The sequence below is a fragment of the Scardinius erythrophthalmus genome (assembly GCF_964197995.2).
Source record: "Scardinius erythrophthalmus genome assembly, chromosome: 9".
Taxonomy (NCBI): Eukaryota; Metazoa; Chordata; class Actinopteri; order Cypriniformes; family Leuciscidae; genus Scardinius; species Scardinius erythrophthalmus.
In genome coordinates, this window is record NC_138229.1 from 28652768 (window position 1) to 28677363 (window position 24596).

At 36.5% G+C, this 24596-nt stretch overlaps 4 protein-coding genes across 9 annotated transcripts; 2 read left to right on the plus strand and 2 right to left on the minus strand.

The window, feature by feature from the left end:
• The first annotated feature begins 1627 nt into the window (after positions 1 to 1627).
• On the plus strand, positions 1628 to 5380 carry tsen15 (TSEN15 tRNA splicing endonuclease subunit). 2 transcript variants are annotated; one of them, XM_081374907.1, is made up of 5 exons: positions 1628 to 1708; positions 2078 to 2143; positions 2228 to 2309; positions 2389 to 2524; positions 4132 to 5380. In XM_081374907.1, the coding sequence occupies exons 2-5, from the start codon at positions 2090 to 2092 to the stop codon at positions 4298 to 4300; spliced, it is 441 nt and encodes a 146-aa protein (XP_081231033.1). In that variant the 5' UTR covers positions 1628 to 1708; positions 2078 to 2089; the 3' UTR covers positions 4301 to 5380. The 2 variants fall into 2 exon arrangements, with proteins under 2 accessions (XP_081231033.1, XP_081231032.1); XM_081374906.1 differs by lacking the exon at positions 1628 to 1708 and having other exon boundaries at positions 1940 to 2143.
• LOC308696329 (uncharacterized protein C1orf21 homolog) lies at positions 4511 to 12108 on the minus strand. 4 transcript variants are annotated; one of them, XM_081374909.1, is made up of 7 exons: positions 11996 to 12108; positions 9020 to 9235; positions 8808 to 8913; positions 7779 to 7864; positions 7608 to 7672; positions 7449 to 7509; positions 4586 to 6634 (listed from the first exon to the last, which is right to left on the minus strand). In XM_081374909.1, the coding sequence occupies exons 2-7, from the start codon at positions 9023 to 9025 to the stop codon at positions 6596 to 6598; spliced, it is 363 nt and encodes a 120-aa protein (XP_081231035.1). In that variant the 5' UTR covers positions 9026 to 9235; positions 11996 to 12108; the 3' UTR covers positions 4586 to 6595. The 4 variants fall into 4 exon arrangements, with proteins under 4 accessions (XP_081231036.1, XP_081231035.1, XP_081231034.1 ...); XM_081374908.1 differs by having other exon boundaries at positions 8775 to 8913; XM_081374910.1 differs by lacking the exon at positions 9020 to 9235 and having other exon boundaries at positions 4511 to 6634; positions 8775 to 8913.
• sec22ba (SEC22 homolog B, vesicle trafficking protein a) lies at positions 11411 to 19208 on the plus strand. The gene is made up of 8 exons (XM_081374904.1): positions 11411 to 11482; positions 13831 to 13958; positions 14497 to 14574; positions 14676 to 14782; positions 15001 to 15110; positions 16502 to 16662; positions 17761 to 17907; positions 18035 to 19208. The coding sequence occupies exons 4-8, from the start codon at positions 14708 to 14710 to the stop codon at positions 18187 to 18189; spliced, it is 648 nt and encodes a 215-aa protein (XP_081231030.1). The 5' UTR covers positions 11411 to 11482; positions 13831 to 13958; positions 14497 to 14574; positions 14676 to 14707; the 3' UTR covers positions 18190 to 19208.
• imp3 (IMP U3 small nucleolar ribonucleoprotein 3) lies at positions 18586 to 23494 on the minus strand. Of its 2 annotated transcripts, none has more exons than XM_081374905.1 (7): positions 23216 to 23494; positions 22960 to 23067; positions 22780 to 22854; positions 22496 to 22575; positions 19685 to 19736; positions 19441 to 19513; positions 18586 to 18817 (listed from the first exon to the last, which is right to left on the minus strand). In XM_081374905.1, the coding sequence occupies exons 1-7, from the start codon at positions 23350 to 23352 to the stop codon at positions 18791 to 18793; spliced, it is 552 nt and encodes a 183-aa protein (XP_081231031.1). In that variant the 5' UTR covers positions 23353 to 23494; the 3' UTR covers positions 18586 to 18790. The 2 variants fall into 2 exon arrangements, 1 of the variants encoding a protein (XP_081231031.1); XR_014030809.1 differs by having other exon boundaries at positions 18679 to 18817; positions 19685 to 20842; positions 21928 to 22575; positions 23216 to 23448.
• Between the last annotated feature and the right edge of the window lie 1102 nt (positions 23495 to 24596).

Genomic DNA, 24596 nt, shown 5'->3' on the forward strand with positions numbered 1-24596 from the left:
TTGTTATTTGTATGACTTTCAATGCAGTTAGTTGACAGTCGTTTTAATCCATCTCAGCCTTTAAAAGATCAACACATTACTCATTTTTCATTTTCTTCGAGAGATTACATTTCAAAGAGGAGAAATGCTGGAAAAATTAAGTATTTTGACATGGACAGAGAACAAATGCCAAGGAAGATTATATGTTGCAGCTTTTCCAAATGGGGGATTGAAAATAAAAATAAAATGTGTGGATTAATTCACTGTACCAAAGAGATAAGATAAACAACACAGACTTGAAATATTTCTGATATAAATGTCTTCTAGAGTATAGCTATAGGCCTATTTTGTATGTGGAGTGTGGACCATTGTAAGTACAAGAATTTAAGTAGTTTATTTTTATAAGCTACAGGCAGAGGTGGACAGTAACAAAGTGCATTTACTTGAGTACTGTACTTAAGTACACTTTTTGAGTATCTGTACTTTACTTGAGTATTATTTTTTCTGGAAATTTTTTACTTTAACTTCACTACATTTGAAAGACAAATGTCGTACTTTTTACTCCACTACAAATCTGTCAAGGTCCTTGAGTAGAAAGTAACATCAGTCAGTGGATGATTTTGGTTGCAAGGGTTGCATTTTGGTTGGAAATGAAAGTTGGGTTGACGTCAGAACCCTGCATCTGATTGACATCAGAACCCGACATCAGATTGACGTTGGATATTGATTGAAAATAAAAGTCGGGTTAACGTCAGAACCCGACTGATGTTGGTTTCTGACGTCAACCCGATTTTCATTTTCAACCACAATACAACGTCTGTCCAACGTTGGAGATCAACATCAATCTGACATTGGATTCTGACGTAAACATGATTTTCAATTTCAACGTTGGGTTTGGTTTTCTAAATGTGTATTTTGTCATTGTTTTGGTGCACACTAGCTAGCTTATAGATAACAGTAAGGCTAACATATTCATAATAAAAGCCAAAAAACTTTGAATAGGGCACTATTTAAGGGAACAGCCATTTGGGTGTCCGAAACCATTGTGGACATTATTGAGTGCATTTATTCAATCTCACATTCAGTCCCACTACTGGAACTGTGTTCTAGAAATAAATCTGATATTGACATGAGGGTAGGTATGCAGGCATAGATTCAGAGGCATACGGTACTTTAAGTATTACATACAACAATGCAACAATAATAAAACAATGCATTGACATTTACTTTTTACTTTTGATACTTAAATACTTTAAAAAAGAGGACTTCTGTACTTTTACTTAAGTAAAAATAGGTCTTTACAACTTTTACTTGTAACGGAGCAATATTTGACCAGTAGTATCCATACTTTCACTCAAGTAAGGAAGTTGTGTACTTCGTCCACCTCTGGCTACAGGCATACAGTACTTATAAGTCGGTTGTTGTTATTGTCAAGCAGGCAGTTCTTTTGTAAAGTGAATAAAGAATTTGAAAGGATACTTGTATGTTTGACTGCTTAAGACAGATAGATAAATAAATAGATCGATAGACAGACAGATACAGTACAATCTTTAGATGACTAAATATTAAAGATTCCTCCTCAAATTAAAGTGACTTAATGTGGGCCCATTGAGATACTGTAGTGTTTTCTACACGGACGCAATTAAAGACAGGACAATAACAATCTGAAGCTTGTTGCTAACTTATCAGGCTGTACACGTGGTAGCAGGGAAGCAAGGAGATTTTAAAGGTGGTCTGAAAGCAGACGTCCGTGAAAAAACTATTAAGTCACTGACTAACGAGACAGCTATCTTCTTTTTCGGACATAAACACTATTTAGGACGGATAGTTTACTACTAGAACACGGCAGACGATAGTATGTAAACGCCAGTCAGCTGGCGAATGGACGTCTCTGATATTGCCTCATGAATATTAACTTCCTCACGTGATTGGACGCTCCAGTAAAGTTACAAAGCAACGTACTTAATATTCATAAGACATGTTATCGCAGTTAGTCGTAATTTACGAGTGAAGACGATTGTATGTGCACGTGGTAAATCTGAAAACACACGTTTTGTTATATGCATTGATTACATTTGCGGTTTATGGAAAAATGCAGGAGGAAGGTTTGATGGACGAAGCAAATCGAGCAGATCCCCCGAACTGGATCCAGCAGCACGCCGTCGTAAGAGCCAGTCACATTCCGGTTATGATAAATTGACGCACTGCATGTTTGGACAAGTGACATTTCATTTGTTCTCCTCTTTAGTACCAAGACCTGATGCATTTAGATGTCGGTGACAGTGCTCAAGTATATGCTGCTTTCCTGGTGTACATGGAACTGACGGAGGGTGAGGAAAAATCATAGTAGTTAGTTAGGAATATAGAAAAGAGACTAAATAACCTTTTTTTTGTCTTTCCCTTTTGAAGTGCGTAAATGGAAGGAGGTGGTTGGAGTTTCCTGGCCAGAGTTACAGGCGGTTCTGCTGGAGGGTCGAGAGAAGGAAGGAGAAGCAGTTCAGATGATCTACCCTCTGCCTTCACACAGATCCATCAAACACAGAGAGTAGGAGACACTTACTGTAATACTGTCATTACTAAGCAGCTCTTCGTCTGGAAGTCCTGAAGGGCGCTTCAAAAACATCTCTTGCTTCAAAATCACTCCCAGCTAACAATTCCCCTTGAGGTGGTCAAAAATAAAACCTCCATGGCAATGTTGTGGGAAGGTTCATTTTTGGTTATAAAACCAAACCTAAAAATAACCATTAGGGGGTGTTCTGTATAGGTTTCATTTGGGTTGTCACAAACAAAACAAAAAACTCCCTGCAACATTCTGGAAAGGTTAGCTTTTCGTTACCAAAAATATAACGTTCCTGGAATTTTCTTATTTGGTTCCAATAAAAATGGTAACCATATGTGAGCATTGGAGGAAACATTCTGGCTGCATCTGAAATCGCATACTTCCCTACTATAGTATGCGAAATGTGACAAAAGAATTATGTCCGAATTTACTGGATTTAGGCAAAAAGTACCCGGATGACCTACTACTCCCGGTGAGATTCTGAAGCGTGCATATGATGGACACTTTACTATCCCATGAGGCCACGGGAGAGGATTTGTAAATGGCATTAAAGCAACGTACTGCTAGGTCACATGATAATGACAACATGGCGAATGTTGTACATCCGGATTACATTCATACTACACACTAAATAGAACATACTTTTTTTTAGTGGTCGTGAAGTAATTACTTATTCAAAATAAGTATCTACTCAAGAGAGTATGCGATTTCGGACGTGGCCTCTGTTTGCTGGGTTGTATCAAATTCGCAAGTCACGAACCTTGGTTTCGAAACATTTCATAATTCCGATTGGACCGTACTCTGCTAGATGGTGTTGGTTTGGCGAACCAGTGATCAAGTGTTTATAATGTGGTTTAATTTTTAATTAATTTATTGAATTTTAATGCTTATGTGTAGGCTATATAATACAAAAAGGTGCATGTTTAATTGCTTCTAATTGACCTAGTTTGCCAGGACCTGCCTAATAACACAAAAAAAGATTAATAAAAGAATGCTTTTTTATATTTAAGTATATGATTATTATTACATATTTTGATGTTACATATTAGTTTTCATTGCATTTACACCATTTTGACCAGCAGCTACTGTCAGCACGTGGTCTTTCGAGCGCTTCGAAACAGTTGCTCAATTGATTGTTTCAAAAGGCGTAGTTTCTCCCACCACAAGCTGTTAAGAGATTTACACGGCCCCTAGAAGCGACACAAAATGGAATTAAGACTTCCTGTCTGCTATTGGTCGAACAAACAGGTAGCCACACGCCTTGCCTCACGCTGTTGGTTGAGAACCAACTCCCATTTCTTAAAAGGTACATTTTACTTATTTTTAAAGGTAATGCTTTATAATAACTTTTATTCATAGCATTTACAAACATAAATAAATAATGACACTTTGATTTATAGATTTTCCATTTTAAGATGCATGGACATCTCATATCACTAACAAGAAATATATAAAGATTTATCAATCATAAGGTGTTAAGATAGTTTCAGGTAAAGACCAGAAACTTCAGGAATACACTTGACTGCTTTATAAACCTCATCACTTAATCAGATTATTATGCTTTAATAAATGTGACAATTGAATCTTTATAGGTTGCGGACTATATTGGACAGAGGTGTCCCGATGCTCTTGTGTGCAGTGGCTTCTGACTCCAGTCTGGTGTACCAGAGGCTGTGTGATGGCCTTCTGACCCCTGACCCTCCAGTGGACATCCAAGACCAAGGCCGCCGACAGCATCGCAAACGGAGGTTACAGACGTGAAATGAGCACCCAGGCAGATTGTGATCTGATTGGATTGGGTAGTATTATGACTGAAGCAGGCTGGTTTAAATGCATTTATGAACTTGTATTGTCCTTGAAGAGAGACTGAATTGATAAGATAATCTAAGGAACGGACCATATTTGGACATATAAGACAACTTATTGCAGTATTACACTTAGACAACACCAATGAGCTGCTTTTTCTTTTTTACTCAAATACTTGAAATGACAGATGTGCAAAATTACACATTTCATAATTCCCAAAAAAATCAAACAGAGAAAGCTGCAAAATAAATTGTTTTTATTGTTGAAACCATCTTCATTTACTCACCCTGTCATTCCAAATCCAGAAGACTTGTTCATCTTCCAAACTCAAGCAGAAACCTGATAGATTTCTGTCTTCATTGAAAGTCCATTCCACCAAAACTTTGACGCTCAAAAGTTCAGACGTAAAAAAAGTAATCTGTATGAATCAAGGGGTTTAATCCAAATCTTCTGAAGAGACGTGATCATTTATAAATGTAGTATTTTATTCACATATAAACATTGATCAACACATACATCGAGCTCATCAAATATGCTAAACGGAAGCTCAATCGTACTTGCTTAAAGGGATAGTTCACCAAAAATTTAAATTCTGTCATCATTTACTCAGTTGTTCCAACCCTGTATAAGTTTATTTCTTCTGCTGAACGCTAAAGGAGATATTTTGAAGAATATTGGTAAACAAACAGGCTCAAGGCCCCATTGACTTCAGTATTATGGGGAAAAAATGATATGGAAGTCAATGGGGTTCATCAACCAGAGATTCTTCAAAATATCTTTTATGCAGGTTTGGAACAACATGAGGGTGAGTAAATGATGACAGAATTTCCATTTTAGGGTGAACTATCCCTTTAACATGCAAGAACCTCTGAGCTTTGTTCTAGTACATCAAGCAAGCTCGGTTCAGCTTCTGTTTACCATATTTGATTTGCTCCATGTATTTGCTCTATCAATGTGAGTAAATGACACTTTTAACATTAACAATACAGAGCTGGAAAATACATCAATAAACCAGTTTCCATTGCTTGTCCTTGCTTAGTTGGTCAATGTGTATTTATTTATTCATTCTTTCACTCTGCATCACATTTACTGCATTTTTGGCATTAATGTTTGGCCCGACTGTGGTAGGTACATAGAGAACCTAAGCATACATGTGGGGTAATATTCACTTTAGTGTGAAAATACAGAAATTAATGGCTTACTGCTGTCTCTCATATCAGAAAAGAAAACACTGTGTGCTTAAGGCTATGGCAAGTTACTGTCGTACTGTAAAAGGAAGAAGCACTTCCTGATAATAAAACTTATCTGTGTAAAACTTTCTGAAGGCTGGTTTTGAAACTTGTACTGGTTTACAACTAAAGAAAAGTGAATATAAATGTCAAGAGAACGTATGACATCTTCCTGTAATATAGAACAAAATGAGTATCTGCAAACTACATGACCTTAAGATACTGTAACTGGCGTCTCTAAACATGGCTAGATGCTGTGATCTATCTCCACTGTCCAACATGTCCTCAAGACCGGCCCTGAAGGAACTGCACTGCTCTCATCCAACAACAAATCTAGTGATGATACATACAGCACTGCTGTCCTGAGCGTTGTAACAACTCAAATAAAAAGGTCAAAAAGACACGTACATAAAACACTGTGGGTGAAAAAATACTTGCTCACATAATAAAAAAAAAAAAAAAAACTGGAATGCTAGAAATGGCCTTGTGTTTCTGTCCATATTCTTTCACTTCCTGTGTCTCAACAGCATGGACAGAATCACGCAAGTCTCTCAGTAAGTAAGTCCTCCTTAGGAGATATCATCTCCACCGCTGGTCCACCACGTGTAGTGTCCGTGTCAAAGGGAGCGTGAAATCCAGGATTCTCTGCATGGCTCTCTCCACTGAATGTAGTCTATGAGTAGGAGAAGGCTTATGGGTAGTGTAAGGCAAGGGATCGAGGAACAGTCTGAAAATGGCTTTCCCATTCAAAACTTGGGCCAAATCCCGAGTCTCCTTAACCATGGCCTTTCTGTGCCCCCCTACCGTTTAAATACTAGTCCTCAAGAGTCTCAAATACTGACCTGTAAGACATTTGGGAGAGTGTGGACTGTAAACGGAGTGAATAACAAGGGCTGAAAGTCACTTAACCCCACGCTCTTGAAGATTAGTACCCGTTGGGTAAGGAGGCATGAAAAGGAGTGGTAAGGAACTTTGGGACAGGATTGACTCAATGTTGGCCCGAATCAAACGTCTCGGCATGCTATGTCATATCCTCGTCCTCCGAGCAGTAGTCCCGTCCCTGTAAAAGTAAAAGTACCTCTGAATAAATGGCAAATAAAGACAGGCTAGATTTTCAAATGTTCTCGCAACTACAACGCCGGATGCGAGCGACGCAAAGTGACAAAAGACTACAGAACCCCTTATAATATAACACTGTCTACGCTGGATGTAGTGCGACGTGACAAATTCCCAACAGCAAACTGATGCCTCGTTCTATTTCTGACATACTCCATGTGCTTGCTACTTCTGATACAAAGGACAAATGGATTTGCAACAGTCACTTTGACACATCTAGTGTAGATGGCCTCAGGCTATTTCTGCGCCGAGTAAAGACACGGTGTACGGTGTTCTGTTCTGATGACTATGTGGTTGTTAGCGCTTATTTAAAATAACCCATCTCAAAGTCTCTATATGATATTCTGGTGCCTTTGGCAAAAATCGTTCATCAAATCACTTAAGACCATTTCGCACTTCACTGACAGACCAACGTGGACAATCACCAGATTACAGAACGTCAATTCTCAGACATTTCACGACCCGACAAACGCAGATTCATCATGTTGAATAGGCAAAAACATGCACCGTCCAATGGCAATCAGACAGGGTAACGCACTGATCCGACAAATCCCGACCGACCTGTCTGTACAGTGTGAATTGGCCTTTAGAAAAGTAATAGCAGACCTCTCCTCAAGTCAAAGGAGGCAGAGTTTGGCTCTCTAGGACCGAACATGCCTACCCCTGCCCTAGTGAACATGTAAAAAGTATACTTTGGGCTTTAGGGGCTTCCCTAAATGGCCCCTCACCCTAAGTATGAGTGATGCTATATCACATACCTTTTCAATCTTCTCATCCAGCATCTTGAAGAACTCCTGCTGGCTCTCTGAAGAGTGGATACTGAGGAACAGTCAAGGCTTGGTGAACATCTCATTGGTCGTCTTCTCTCTATTGCTGAATTCTTAATACTCAAGAGCTGAAACCAAACACAAACTCACCTTATCTTATTACCATTTCCGGTGGCATCTTTATGCCTGCCCTTGTGCAAAAGTGTGCTCTTTTCCTGAAACACATACAAGAAGAAAAATAAATGTTCTCCAGGAAGTTAAAATGATTATGAGGAGATACATAATGTATCATATGTATATATAGGATGTATCAATCTTTACCAAGTTCTCTTGGTTTCGTGAGTTCGCCCGCTCCTCTTCTCCATGCATGTACTTCACCTTCTCAACTCCTTTCAGTTTATACTCATCTACAACACAGAAAGAGTCAACTGGAAACAGGATTCTTAATCCATTTTACTTAAGTAATTAATTGACTTTTCAGGATATTCAACAAAAACGTAGGATGGGACCAAAATGTACGTTTGTAGTGGATTATGGATAACAGATCCACAAGACATACTTTGTTGGGACCTAATGGATCATGTCCAATAAAACCAGGAACTAAAAAAAGTAAATTTAGTACATTTTTATTTTATATAGAGTTCAAGCCCCACAAGAACAAGGCATAGCCTGTGATCACTGTTTCAAGGGCAGTTAAATCCAGGTTCCTCCAGAGGGGATTGTCTCTATAATAGCACAACTGTAATTCACTTTGGTAAAAAGCACCAGCTAAATCACTACTTACACTAATAGGAATGTAAAAACTGCCTAGTAATTTACTGCATTCCCCACCAAGAGATTTAAATATATACCACTTGGGTTTTTTCTGACGGTTTTTTGCTCATCAATTTACAGCAGCAGTAGAAATGTTGTCAACATTTAGTTACAATTACAATAATTATAATTTAGTTAGATGAAGTACAACATGTAGATGTATAAACAACATAAAACAACTTTTAATGTTTTTGAAAGATGTCTCTTACGCTCCCCAATGCTGCATTTGCTCATTTTATACAGAAACAATACATTAAAAACTGTAATATTGTGAAATATTATTACAATTAAATTCATGTTATTTATTCCCGTAATAGTAAAGCTGAATTTTCAGCAGCCATTACCTCAGTCTTCAGCGTCACTACGGTTCGGTTCGCTACCTCAATCAATATACAGTCAATTCAGAGTCAGGAATTTTGAATTAAATTCAACTCTGTCTCTGGCTCCATAAATATCGTATAGATTATTATAACATGAAGATGGGAGCACAGCTGGGACACTGACCGGAGAAGGCATCTCCGTTGCTGTAGGCCTTACCCCGGCCCTCTTCATCACTGGGTACAGATGACAACTGCTTGGCTGAGGTGCAGCCCATCGCCTCACTTCCTCTCCTCTCCTTCCTGCATGGCACTCTCGACTGCACCTGACACAACAGATACAGGTATGAGCTCGCACAGAACTGCAGCAAATAAAGCAATCTACATAGTCTACATAGAGCTTAGTCTGTACTGATATACACTGAACTTAACCTTCATATCTGGGTGCGTCACATTTATGTTTCCTCCGTGCTGAGCAGCTGATATGAATTTGGGTTAATAGGACACTGGCCTCAGCAGTGGACGTTGGTGTGTTTGGACATCAGCGAGTAACGTCTGTGTAGTTTATGTGCAAAGAGCGAGGCCTGATCTCAGGTCAGATTGCATGTCATTAGAAATGAAGAAAGAGAGTAGAAACGGTGGGATGAACTGATAAGGAAAAAAGGTTTGTGAAGATTAAGCGCACAGAGCATAAACAAGTATGAGGTTTCATGTGCTCAATTTTTCTGCAAATTTTGTTGAATTTTTGTTCAAAATTCAACTTTTTCTGGATTCCATTTGATTTTTTCTGGATACTGTTTTAATGGTTATATAAATTTTTATAAGCAATCAAAAGGCAAGTCTAATTAAGCGAAATAAAAAAATAAAATAAAAAGCCCTATGAAATGTTTAATTTTTTCCAAATTCTGTTTTTAGTTTTAATGGTTACATTAAGTCTTAATAATCAAGAAGCGTGTATAATCAAGTAAATTCATAAAACTTTAACTTGATTACAGAAATTGGTGTTAAATTTTAAAGCATGATTTTAAAGCTCTGAACAACAGAGGTTTACTGTTCAAATTAAAACATGGAAGACATTTTTTTGATTATTCCTTTGAAAAAAGTATGGTTACTTTGAGAAGTACCCTCCTCTACTGTACAATAGTAATATATTCCTGTCACAATTTCTTTAAGTTAAAAACCAAACTTTTATATTGGCGGGTTGTAGTGAAGACCTCAGAGTTTCTGTGTGTATATGATGATAGTTTTCACAAATAAAATGGTGACTGGATTCCGAGATTCCGCATATTCTATTATAATAGCTGATATTTGGGGTAATAAAACAATTCCTATACAGATTTATACAAGTTTTGGACACTAAGCCACACACACAAAAAAAGTATGATGTCATTGCATGTAAGCACAGGTGCAGTTAACCACATAAACTATGTACAGTTGACAACCAGAGAGTCATTCAATGACTAGGCTAAACATTGTTTCTATGTATTAAGGTTTCCTCCTAAACTGGTTTCAGGCAGGTTTCCAAGGTAAATAAACCAGTTTCCTTTTAGATCATGTCTAATGATCTAAAAAAAATTCAAGTGAGCTTAACCAGAGACTGTATATAGCTGAGATGAACCACTGATATTACAATGAATGGGAGAAACTGAAATGCCCAATAGAGTGCTGTATGAGTACTAAACCTGGAAACCTGGTATTTCTGTATTTTAGGCTGCATTGTCCTGAAGCCAGGGTTTTTTTTGAACGAGTTTCTGGTTAAATGCCTGAAATAAAGTCTGTGGTTAAGTTAACACAAGCTCAAGATATTTTCTTGTTTTCTATGACATAAAATACCCCACCGATGAAAACGTGGTTGCTAACAAGTGACTAAAAGGGGCTACACAACTTGGTTGAGGAACTGAAACGCCATTACGTTAAACTGGAAAACTCCTTAAAATAATGGTTCTCTTTTTTAATATATTTTAAAATTTATCTGAATGATTTATCAGAATGATTTCTGAAGGATCATAAGACACCAAAGACTGGAGTACTTGCTGATGAAAATTCAGCTTTGCATAACAAAAATAAATTACATTTTAAAGTATATTTAAAAAGAGAACCATTATTTTAAATTGTAATAATATTTCATAATATTATTATTATTTTTTTTTACTGCAGGCTTAATGAGCATAAGAGACTTCTTTCAAAAACATTAAAAATAGTAACGTTTCCAAACTTTTGACTGGTACTGTATATATATATATATATATATATATATATATATATGAATATATGTATGTATATATATATATATATATATATATATATATATATATACATATATTCATATATATATATATGAATATATATATATATATATATATACACATACATATATTCATATATATATATATATATATATACACATTCATATATATATATATATACATACATATATTCATATATATATATATACATATATTCATATATATATATATATATATATATATATATATATATATATATATATATATATATATTCATATATATTATATATATACACACATATATATATATAATTATACATATATATATAATTATATATACACACACACACACACACACACACACACACACACACACACAACTAAATTAAATAAATAAAAAATCTGAATATATTCTTTAAAAGGGGTCATGTATACATATTAATGTGATTAAAAAAAATTGGTCTTGTAAAGAGCAGACTTTTATAATTCGAAGACGTCATTTCTTGTGCATGAGAATTATCCAATCAGGGCACGCATGCAGCAGGTCCAGCTGGAGCCTCGCTCGCGCATAAAGGGCCCTTGTGTGGCATCAAAAGAGCTGCAAGCAGCGGCAGCCAATCCAATGAGGCAGAACTAATCGCTCTCCGAGGTGAGAGCAGAACCGTTAACTCACACCACGTACAAACCACAGAGCTCCAGAACAAGTGACAACTGTTCCCAAGCGCTGATCCTGTACAGCGCGACGCGTTTGTGCAAGAAAATATCAACTAACAGCAGAATTATTAATAATATTCATCATAGAGCAGAGCGCACCGTGACCTTTTTTTTTCTTTCAAAACTAACATTGCATCTTGTAGCAAACGAGCAATGTGGCCTAGTAGCGAATGTGCATAATAATAAACACTTCATAACGAAACCATAAACAAAAAGCCATTAAACTAGCTGCGCATCCACTGCAGATCGCCACCATCGCTTACAGCTACAAGCTGTTATTGACGCACATTAGAGCAAATCGGATGCGATATGTTTCGTTGGTAATGTTCACTAGAACAGGACAACAACAATGGTCGCGACGCAAAGGCACATTTGACTCGAATTCTGTTCATTATGAACACAGAATGGGGTAAGGGCATGATAAAACACTTTATGCAGCTAATCTTACCTTCAGTGCAGATGCAGAGTTTAATAGCGCTATTCGTGATCAGGAAAAAAGCGCTCAAGCGGGACCAGCTCAATTCAGATCAGCCCACAGCCGCGAATAATCGATACAGAAACAGAATCGTCGAGCGACACGACCAGTGTGCACAGACAGAAGCAGTCGAGCGCGATTAGTTCAACGGATGACTTGATTGATGGAATACAAAAACATATTAAAAACGGGTTTAAAAGACTTAAAATATATGTGTGTGACATATCTTGTGGGACGGTTCATTTATAAAATATGTTTTAAAGACTTTTGTACATTTATGACCCAACACTTTTCTTTATTTATGAAAAATACTTTATGGTTAATCTTTTACTGATACCTTCCAAGTTGTATATTCACAAAAGCAGATTTAGTAACCAAACGACTATATTTATTGTTTTTGAAAACTAAACCAAGCATTAGGCTATATTCAAATAATTATTTTATAAAACTCTAAACCTGTGCTTTATACTGTAAACCTGTAAAAAATATTATAATAGCCATACTGTAACTGTTTGTTCAACAGATAGCAAATTAAACAATATTTAAATATAATTTTAAGACTCAGTCCACAGACGTGAATAATTGGTTGAAACCTTGAGACTGATCTAAGCCCATATATATATACTTTGTATATGTGTGTGGGTTTGAAATTAACCCGTTAATCCACTGTGGCGTGTAACGCATATCAACACACAAGCCAATTTGGTTGTTTATGATTCCTAAATTATGCTCTATCACTTTGCATGGCATCGTTGTCAGAGCCCTTCTCCTAAAAGTACATACATACACACATATAGCTGTATATAAACACACACACTGCTATTTTGCCCTCCAGAACTTCCTTTATTCTTCGTGGCATAGATTCAACAAGGTGCTGAAAACATTCCTCTGAGATCTTGGTCCATATTGACATGAAATCATCACTCAGTTTCTGCAGATTTGTCGGCTGCACATCCATGATGAGAATCTCCCGTTCCTCCACATCCCAAAGCTGCTCTATTGGATTGAGATCTGGTGACTGTGGAGAGTTTAGTGACTCACTGTCATGTTCAAGAAACCAGTTTGAGATGATGTGAGTTTTGTGACGTGTGTGTTATCCTGTGGAAGTGGCCATCAGAAGATGGAAACACTGTGGTCATAAAGAGATGGAGATGGTCAGCAACAATACTCAGGAAGGCTGTGGTGTTTAAACAATGCTCAGTTGGTACTGTCTGAGGGACCCAAAGTGTGCCAAGAAAATATCCTCCACACCATTAGTCAAGTCAAGTCATCTTCATTTATATAGAGCCTTTAACAATATAGATTGTTTCAAAGCAGCTTACAGTGATAATAGGAAATTAAAGTAACAGAGATTGTTTGGCTTTACAGCAGCTCTAGAATAAAGTTATTGTCCAGTTAAAGTTAGTTTTAATTGATTCACATCCGTTGCAAAGATCACTAGTTATTAACTTATGCTTACAACGACACCCTTAACGCGCTCCGGCCCACCCGTTTGCACAAAACAGTGCCTGGTGGCTCGAGAACGCAAGCCTTGAAATAGGTTCCAAGGTGCAAGCATTGAACATTTTTGAAAAAGTTATCATCTCTGCGTAAACTTCGAAAACGCGAATCTGTGAAACCGCTATTTCGTGTTTAGTCTGTAGGTATGCACGTTTGAAAATATATGTGCACAGGCGTGTAGTCTTTCTTTACAAATTGACCTCAACAAATGACTTGTCTGGCCTTAAAAATTCATAATATAGATTTTTTTGTCGCTTCCGCGTATCCATGTGAACTGGAATCATTTTGACAATGTTTTATCTGTACAGAGGTAAAGGTAAGGGAAGGAGGCCTTCACTGGGGAGAGACTAGTTGACACTACAGGACTGAGTTGTCGTCGGGTCCAGGCGCAGGTCCTTCATCAGATCTGGATACGGCCTGGATCCAACGGACTGCGGTAAACCTTGGAATAACTAATATTAGCGTAGACACCATTCTTCTTATGATGTAATGATGAGTACATCAGGATTTATGGGACCAACACCATTAAACCAACACCAGCAGCCTGAACTGTTGATACAAGGCATGGATCCATGCTTTCATGTTGTTTTCACCAAATTCACCAAAAATTATGATTTCCATCAAGAGGTGCGTCATTTTTTGGTCAAGATCTTTTATTGACAATGCAAGAGTTCCAACACTTTGTAAAGTCTTCCTATGTGGTTGTTTAAGAAATTATAAGCTACACACTCCATCAATTAGGTTTAGAAGATATAAACATATAAAATGCTAGAAATATCATAATCACTGCAATAATGATCCAATCATACTTTTAAGCATTTGACTATTTAAATCCAAACAGGGATTTCTTTCCCCCTTCTCCATATGGTTACATCTCTGTTGGGCACAAAAATCCTAACAATTTAAACATATTATCAAAATACATCCTTTTATTATTGTTTGTTTCTTTATTACTTGCCTATATATTTTTCTAGGATCCAATTTTCTAGGGTTGCTGTTTTCCGGCATTAATATCGGGACTTTTGGAATGCGAGATCCGGAAAGAATTTGAGGTAACACACCCTCTTCCGGCCAACTCATCTGAACTCTGCTGTTAGTTCAAATGTGTCACTTTATGCCAACCAGTCAAATAAATTGCTTCACTTTAAAATAGACTGAAGTTCAAGCGTGAAGACAACCGCAAAAATGGTGTTGCAGACGATGATTGTTCGAGTCGCCGACAGTCTGCCACTTGCTGCATCTATGCAAGAAGACGAGCAGGTATGAATGAACCCGTCAGCACAACAAACGTTAAAATCCGGACGAAGTTAAAATACAGAACGTTTTAGTATGATGTAAATGAGGGGATACATTCAGAAGTGTGTTAACGTTACTTACCGAGTCTTTGTTGTTATTGCTGTTTTCTTTTGCCATTGAGATTGTATAGCCGACTACTTTTACACAAGGCATTTAAGTTACTAACGTAATGATCTCTACAGTCTGGCCGAGACTTACAGAAGTATCAGAGTCAAGCCAAGCAGCTTTGCCGAAAACTCAACGAGCAGAGTCCTGCACGCTGCACTTTAGAGGCCGGTGCCATGAGCTTCCAGTAAGTGCCCACACACACACACACACACACACACACACACACACACACACACACACACACACACACACACACACACACACACACACACACACACACACACACACACACACACACACACACACACACACACACACACACACACACACACACACACACACACACACACACACACACACACACACACACACACACACACACACACACACACACACACACACACCAACCAGGTGCTTGCTGAATTAACACTCGAACTGAGCTAATAAACATGATGCAGAATTGTAGTTCTAATTCAAGGAAATAGAATTAAAATGGAATGAAATAAATAAAAATTGCTGTCATATTTCAGTTAGAATTGAATAACATAAATACTGTATGCTGTTTTACACTGGCTATTTCCAGAAATCATATTATTAGTATTTAATAAATATACAGTATTTAATAAATTCATATTTTGTGAACCATACACCTAATTATTTCTCTTATGTACTCTAAAGTATTTATTTGTCCAAACATCAATATATAGCTAATAAATAGATTCCGATTTTGTCAATTTTAACTTTTTTAAGGTTATCTGGAAAGAATGCTGTGTAAATGGACAAAAATCATTAGTCAGTTTTGAGAAGTTTCACAATAAATATGCAGATATGGTTGACATTTGAAGTATTTGATTTTTTGGGTAACACTAACAAAACAATTAGGTCTCATTAGTTAACGCTTTAACTAACACGAACTAACAATTGAGTAAATGTATTTCTACAGCATTTATTTACCTTTGAAAATGTTCATATTCACGCTAGGTCACAGTTCATTAACTAATGTTAACAGATATAACTTTTGATCTTAAACATGTCTTAATAAATGTTGAGATTATAACTAGCTAAGATTAATAAATGCTTTTGAAGTATTGGTCATAATTTATTTAATGTTAAAGGGATAGTTCACCCAAAAATGAAAATTGTCATTATTTACTCACGATCGTGTTGTTCCAACCCCATAACACTTTCGTTCATCTTTGGAACACAAATTAAGATTTTTTTTTTTTTTTTTTTTTATAATGAAATCTGAGAGCTTTCTGTCCCTCCATTGACAAATATGCAAGTGACACATCGACGCATCAGAAAGTTCATAAAAAGATTGTAAAACTAATCCATACAATCTTTGGGTGAACTAATTACCCTTTAACAAATGAAACCTCATCTTAAAGTGTTACGATTTTTTGCTGCCAAATCTGTGGAACTAAGATCAAATTCAGCATCCCGTGGATTGACTTGTAAACCTGAAAGGAGGCCAATTTTCAAATTCAGAATTTTGCCTAAATCTGATAGACAAGCACAGAGTTTGTTTTTGATTCTGGATGACGTCATACTTCATAAACCCCTCTTGTTTTCCAGCTATGTGATTGAGAAGGGAGTGTGTTACTTGGCCTTATGTGAAGCAGCTTTCCCCAAGAAACTAGTGTTTGGCTATCTGGAGGAGCTGGAGAGGGAATTCAGTGAGCAGTATGGGGCAAAGGTCCTGTCAGTGTCACGGCCGTACTTTTTTATTGAATTTGGTGAGAAACATCTCATTTATATCAGTGCAATTAGACTGTATGATTTGACTCGCTCAAGGTTTATATACACTACGGTTCAACAGTTAAAGTCCCTCTGTGGTGAAAATCAAGTTTTTAATGTCGTTTATATGTGTATGTGGTGTTTTTAATTTGCTTTAAGACAAACCATGTGCAAATTCATAAGTCAACAGCATTGCTGAGTATTTTCCCCTTAAAACTGCAGTGAAAAAAAGACACGGTCTCAAAAACACTGTTTGAAATCGCTGGTGTTTCTGACGTCACATACCTTGAACCAATCAGGTCAACGTGTGATCGTCAACGAGTGGATCTCTGAGCTGTGAGTGAGTGGAGGCGGGGCTAATTTGCATATTCATAGAACCACATACACTAAATGAGGCGAGGGTGTAGAGTTAAATTCAAGCTATTTTAAGGCATGAAGATTTTTTTCAAAATCAAGGAAAAAAATGTAATGTCATTTTGGTGATCAAAGATTAGTTTTAAGGGAGACAATTGACAACGGAGACTTTGAGACGGTAAGATTTTTTAAAAGAAATTTAATTTTGTTCAGCATAATGTGACAGAAAAGTTACAAAATATTTCTATTTTAAATAAATGCTGTTCTTTTGAACTTTCTATTCATCAAAAAGTCTTGAAAAAATATATATATATCACGGTTTCCACTAAAATATTAAGCAGCACAACTTTTTTCAACATTGATAATAAGAAATGTTTCTTAAGCATTCGGTCAGAATGATTTCTGAAGGATCATGTGACACTGAAGACTGGAGTAATGATGCTGAATTAAATTACATTTTAAAATGTATTAAAATAGAAAACCGCTATTTTAATAGCTCACAATATTACAGTTTTACATAAATGCAGCCTTGGAGAGCATATGAGACTTCTTTCATTTAAAAATCTTGCTGACCCCAAACTTTTGAACAGTAGTGTATAAACTATTGGCAGTGTAAGACCATTAACCGCTGGTTACTTAAGCGCGCCGTCTTTGTAGTATGCACTTTTTACTGAAAAAATGTCCCCTACATGGCAAATGAGTTAGTTGACCTTATGGACCAAATGATTCCCATTTGTCTCCAGACACGTACATTCAGAAAACCAAAAAGTTATACGTCGACGGCAGAGCACGAAGAAATCTGGGCAGCGTCAATTCAGAGTTACACGACGTCCAGAGGATCATGGTCGCTAATATAGAGGAAGTGCTTCAGCGTGGAGAAGCCCTATCAGGTGAGAGAACACGTTTCGCATCCTGCTTCAGTCTCAAAATACTATTTGTATTTGTAAAACCATTATATATTCTTCTCCGTTTGTTTACATACCATTAAAGTGTGTTTTCTGCCTCATCTTTCTGCAGCCTTGGATTCCAAAGCTAGTAACCTGTCCAGCCTGTCTAAGAAGTACCGCAGCGATGCCAAATATCTCAACACACGCTCCACCTATGCTAAAGTGGCTGCCGGCGCTGTCATTTTGATCACACTCATCGTGTATGTGCGCTTCTGGTGGCTGTGAATATGCATGACAAATTCAGGCAGAAATTCTCAGGGTCTCACTCACAAAAATGGTTCAGACGTCAAAGAGTCTGTTCCGGCCTTAAGGTTGTGTCTGTTTGAGACACTGAATGTTGCTTTTGTCAAGGTCATAATGATGCTGTTGTCTTTGTACCTTGCTTTATTTATAATCAGTGGAAGGTGTTAATGATGTACTTGTTACCTTGTATGTCTTCAGTATGTTCATAACAGAGCTATGCAAAGTATATGTGGTGTTTATCTGTACCTGGTGGTGAAACAATTAAGCATCTTTGTTGGGAACATTTTACAGTAAGTGCCCCACTGTGTCAAAAATATTTTTAATTAGGGATTCATTTGTAAAATGTGAAGGTGGTTTTCTAAGAACGCCAGAGTAAATGTAGACAAAATAATTGTAATGGTTTATTGTTTACAAATAATTCACTTAAATGCATTCATTCACTTAACATGTTTCAAAGATGATAAATGGTCACTGATGTCTGACAGGGTATAAATATATACATTTGTTTTTAATGAATCACAAAATAACAGCTGCTCAAAGCATTACCCAGCTCTGTTTGAAATCCAGATTTATAGATGGAGGTTTAGACCACGAGGTCGAAGTCATCCCGCTGAAAGAACAAACACAAAATTGTGAAGTTAAATTAGCGTGAAGTTAAATTAAAAACGATTGTTTTAGATTAACCATTTCTTATCAGAAAGTCCAGATTCTCCTGTTGCTTATATGATGCACTATATTTAAACAATTACATTTTAGAGAACAGTCCATACAGGGAGGGATTTATCAATTATGAAAATATTTTTCCTGAATTCATTTGATTAAGGAGAAGCTTTGTGTACAGTAATGTTCAAAAGTTTAGGGTTAGTAGGATTTAAAAAAGGAAGTGAATGCTAATGTTCAACGAGGACACGTTAAATTGATCAAATGTACATATGCAATGTAAAAAAAAAGAAAGATTTCTACTTCAAATAAATTCTGTTCTTTTGAACTTTCTATTCATTAAAGAATCCTGAAGAAAAGTATTACGTTTGTAATTACATTTTAAAAATATTTTACAAAAGAAAAGTTATTTTAAATGTAACAATATTTCAGAATATTACTTTTTACTGTGTTTTTAGGCAAATAAAATGCTGCCTTCAAAAACATTAAAAAACAAAAAATTATCGAGGCCAAACTTTTGTACAGTAATGTATAAACTCTACAGGATGAGGCTCCATATATTCTTCCACATACCTCCTCATTGTAGTCCATGACATGTTGCTTGATCTTGGATGAGTCCACCCATGTGATGAAGTCTTCCATACTCCTGTAACAATAGTTCACAATAAAATAACTGCAGTTGTAAATAAATAAATAATAAAATAGATTTCAGTTGCTGTAGACTCATAAATGTCAATATGTTAAAATTAAACGTGTGATTTTTATTTCTTCATGGGCATCAGAAAAAAAAGATGTATTGAGGGTTTTCATTACTAACCTGCTTACAAGAAACGCAGGATCAGTGACAATCTCAGGCCCAACACGAATATCTGTTGCTCAGTCAAGAAGAATTTTACGGAGACAATTAAGCAAATTCATTTTCTTCACGATTACAGCTTAATATGAGACAAACATCCAGTATATTCAGGGATCAAGTAAATGTAATTATACAAAAGTGAAAGAAATGACCATGAACAAATAATTTGTATGGAAGCTTGATTACAATTACAAGTTTATATCTCCCTATAAACTGGTAATTGTGAGTTTATCCTGACTTTTCCCTTCAGAATTAAGTGTTTACATCTCACAATTGTTTTTTTCATTCTGCCATGGAATAAGTTAATTACGACTTTTTTCTCACAATTGCGAGAATGGTTTATAAACTCGCAATTCTGATTGATTGAATGTTTTACTGCGAGTCAGAAACAAACTTCTATATACTAAAACACTACAACACTTGAAGTCCCCCTGTGATGAAAAATCAAGCTTTTAATGTTGTTTATATGTCTATGCTTTAAGACAAACCAATTGCAAATTCACAAGTCAACACCATTGCTGAGTATTTTCTCTTTAAAACTGCAGTGAACCAAAGACATTCTCAAAAACACGGTTTGAAATCAGAGCTGTTCTCTACGTCACAATAGTACCTTGTAACCAATCAGGTCAACATGCGGGCGGACTTCGGCATATCATTAACTATGACCGCTCTAAAGCAGGGGAGTCTCAAGAGAAGCCAGGTTATCCCGGTATATTTTTCTGTTTATATGAAAAATATAGTTCATTTAGCAATATAGTGGGTGAATTATGTATATGATGTATATTACGATGTTATGATGAACTATATGCGTTTCTCCACTGACGTTTGAGTTGTTCAGAGCGTTTCTGATGAGTTTTAGAAGGCAGCTGTCTGACTCCGAGATGGCGAACGGGAACATGGTGTGTGTAACATTAGCAAGACATTATTAGCTGTGTGATAAAGTAGTCAAGCAAAAGGCTAATCATATTAATTACCGTTACGTGTCCGACATTGTAAAGAGCGATACATAAAACAGATTAGCATTCTGATACATCGACTTGTAGACGAGCCTGTATACTTCACTCTCCCGCTTCTTCTTCAGAATCAGTTTCTGGTTCAAACATATTTGGCTGAATTAAACTACAGGGTGGGCCATTTATATGGATACACCGTAATAACATGGGAATGGTTGGTGATATTAAAGTCCTGTTTGTGGCACATTAGTATATGTGAGGGGGCAAACTCCTCAAGATGGGTGGTGACCATGGTGGCCATTTAGAAGTCGGCCATCTTGGATACAACTTTTGTTTTTTCAATAGGAAGAGGGCCATGTGACACATCAAACTTATTGGTAATGTCACAAGAAAAACAATGGTGTGCTTGGTTTCAACGTAACTTTATTCGTTCATGAGTTATTTACAAGTTTCTGACCACTTATAAAATGTGTTCAATGTGCTGCCCATTGTGTTGGATTGTCAATGCAACCCTGTTCTCCCACTCTTCACACACTGAATGGCCCCCAAGGTCTCCCGATCTGACCCCCTTAGACTTTTATCTTTGGGGTCATCTGAAGGCAATTGTCTATGGTGTGAAGATACGAGATGTGCAGCACCTGAAACTACGGATACTGGATGCCTGTGCTGGCATTTCTCCTGCGGTGTTGCTATCAGTGTGTGAAGAGTGGGAGAACAGGGTTGCATTGACAATCCAACACAATGGGCAGCACATTGAACACATTTTATAAGTGGTCAGAAACTTGTAAATAACTCATGAACGAATAAAGTTACGTTGAAACCAAGCACACCATTGTTTTTCTTGTGACATTACCAATAAGTTTGATGTGTCACATGGCCCTCTTCCTATTGAAAAAACAAAAGTTGTATCCAAGATGGCCGACTTCTAAATGGCCACCATGGTCACCACCCATCTTGAGGAGTTTGCCCCCTCACATATACTAATGTGCCACAAACAGGACTTTAATATCACCAACCATTCCCCTGTTATTACGGTGTATCCATATAAATGGCCCACCCTGTAGTATTTCCACTTGCCATTGTACAGCGTTTACAGTAAAGTTGAGCGAATGGATCAGGTATTCTGCGCTGGTGTGAGTGAGTGGAGGCGGGGCTAATTTGCATATTCATTGCTCCGCGTATAATAAATGAAGCAAGGGTGTAAGAGTTACATTCAAGCTATTTTAAGGCATGAGGAAAGTTTTTTTTCACAGGAAAAAACATAAATATGTCATTTTGATGATCAAAGATCAGTTTTAAGGGATAAAATGATTGACTACAAGTGGACTTTAAGAATATAAAAGCTACACTGTGTAATTTTTTAAGTTGATTCTTAGCAAAAAACACTTTGTTCTTTCAAAATGATATGTGCTCATTAATGTGTAATTACTTCAACCAACTAATCAAGTATTGTCGTAAGCGTAGAATCTGCCATTCAGAATACATACGAGCGAGTCGCTCGAATGGCGGCAGCCTCCATCTTGAAAATACATTAGCCAAAGAGGGACATACCTGGAAATTCAAGGTTCGATTTTTGCGTTTTTACACTCAGTGGCACCATGACGAATGCGAGGGGGAGATTACTCGCGACTGCCGGCAGATTTGAAATAATACGGCCACCGTAGGAGTTAAAACGCCCTCAGAATGGGAGGGGCTAGAAAGTAATATTCAGTTGGTAGTCATAAACAATTTCACCACTAGATGGGAGAAAATCCTAAACAGTGTAGCTTTAAGTACACATAATATACACAGTTAAGTGTTATTTCTAACTGAAGGATACGGCCCTGCTCGATGAAGGTCGTGGCCGTCTTTAGGCTTGGAGCCATACGCAGTTTCAGCATGATTGTGGGAAGCCGTCTCCTAAAGAAAACAACAGCAAACATGGAAAAATGACAAATTTGAACTGGCAGAAAACTATAAAACTATTTTATAAACTCGAATTTGACCTGTTTAATTTTGTGTTCTTGTTTTTCCCCCCTCATTGGTTTAGATTTGCTGTACACACTGTTGCACTGTTTCTATACAACTGTAATTTCTAAGATCAAATGTTGCAGTGCATCTTACCTGCAGAATGCAGATGCAGACACTTCATTTGCAAGGGAGAGATTCTGTTTGGTGGGAATCAAACCGATACTGTAACTGCAAAAGAGAAACACACACACACACACACGATCTTCAGATATGATGACTGCAGCTTAATTACAACGAGGCACCCACTAAACATCCAGAAGTTCCCAAACTTACAGTTTTTCCAGGAAAGTGCTTGTACTTTGAGCTCTGAAGCCATCTTTTTCGTCCAAGTCCCGTATTTTCTGTGCCAGTTCTCTGATATTTCGACTAAGTTTGTTGTATCTACAGAGAAATCATAAACGTATTAGATTCATAAGTCATGTTTTTGACTGAAGACAGACACTATCAACGGTCTCCTCTAAAATACGAATGAACATGTGTTTTAAATACATATTTACTATATGTAAGTTACTGTTAAGTTCTTACTTACTTGGTGTAATCTTCCCTCTTCTCAATATGATATCTCCTCAATATTTTAACCTCGTGTAAATTGTTGTCAACCTCCCAGTTAATAAAATCAACTTTCTTCAAAAGTTTCTGCTCGTGAAATTTCAATTTACGAACCATTTTGAGAATAAAACCGGCCTATATTTATCACAACGCGTATTATTTTTCTCTGGTTATCATTCACACGCGTGCTTTTCATTCGCGGTTGTTTTCTGTAAGGAATGTACGGTAGTTGAGCTCCACACTGGCGCCCAGTGATCAGGAGGAGAAACACAACAATGTAAAAAAAAAAAAAAAAACATTTTCACAATGATAAAATTAAAGTGTAGTGAATAATACTATGCATAATATAATGATTCGTTTCAATTTATATCGTTGGTTGTTACTATATTTCTCTGTTCTAATTCATATTTTTAATCTTAATTATTGTTCAACATCAAATCATGTGTATTTTTTTCCCAAACTCCACACAATCACATTATGAAAACAGGTAAACACAAGGCAAAAAGCACTTAAATATACAGATTCCCACATACAATCAAATCAATTTTAACCTAAAATCCTAATGCAGAATAACAAAAAAGTTACATTTCTTTTGACAACCCTTGTATTTAAGTTAAGCAACAAACAATAAAGGACATTATAAAAAGGTCATAAAAGCTGTAGGCCTAAGTCATTTTTAGTCACGTAAGTTAATTTCTATATAGCACATTTTATTACAATTTTTAATTCAAAGTGCTTTAAATAAAAATACATAAAAATAATCAAATAAAATAATATAATTTTTTTTTAAATCCTACCAAAACAAATTGCATGTAGGCTATATCATTTATATAATATAACATTTATATTTCTGCTTACAGATGTCTCATCCGAAGTAAAATTACTCAACAATATTAGCCTACAACAATATATATATATATATATATATATATATATATATATATATATATATATATGTGTGTGTGTGTGTGTGTGTGTGTGTGTGTGAGTGTGTGTGTGTGTGTGTGTGTGTGTGTGTGTGTGTGTGTGTGTGTGTGTGTGTGTGTGTGTGTGTGTGTGTGTGTGTGTGTGTGTGTGTGTGTGTGTGTGTGTGTGTTTTTGCTTTTACAGATACCTGTCTTTTTGGAATGATCGTGCTATTTTGTTTAAACGAATTAGTGCCAATTACAGAAACTAAGATCTTTCTTTCAGATATTAATTCAAATTATTTTTATTATAGCCTATTGTTGCTTTGTCTTCTGGTTCTGGGTAAAATTCATCTTCACAAAGCCACAAAACCTAATTTCAGAATGTATTCTGCTGATGTGAAATCCCTTTGTCCCCCATTTAAAAATAGCCTATATCAAAACCTCTCAACATCA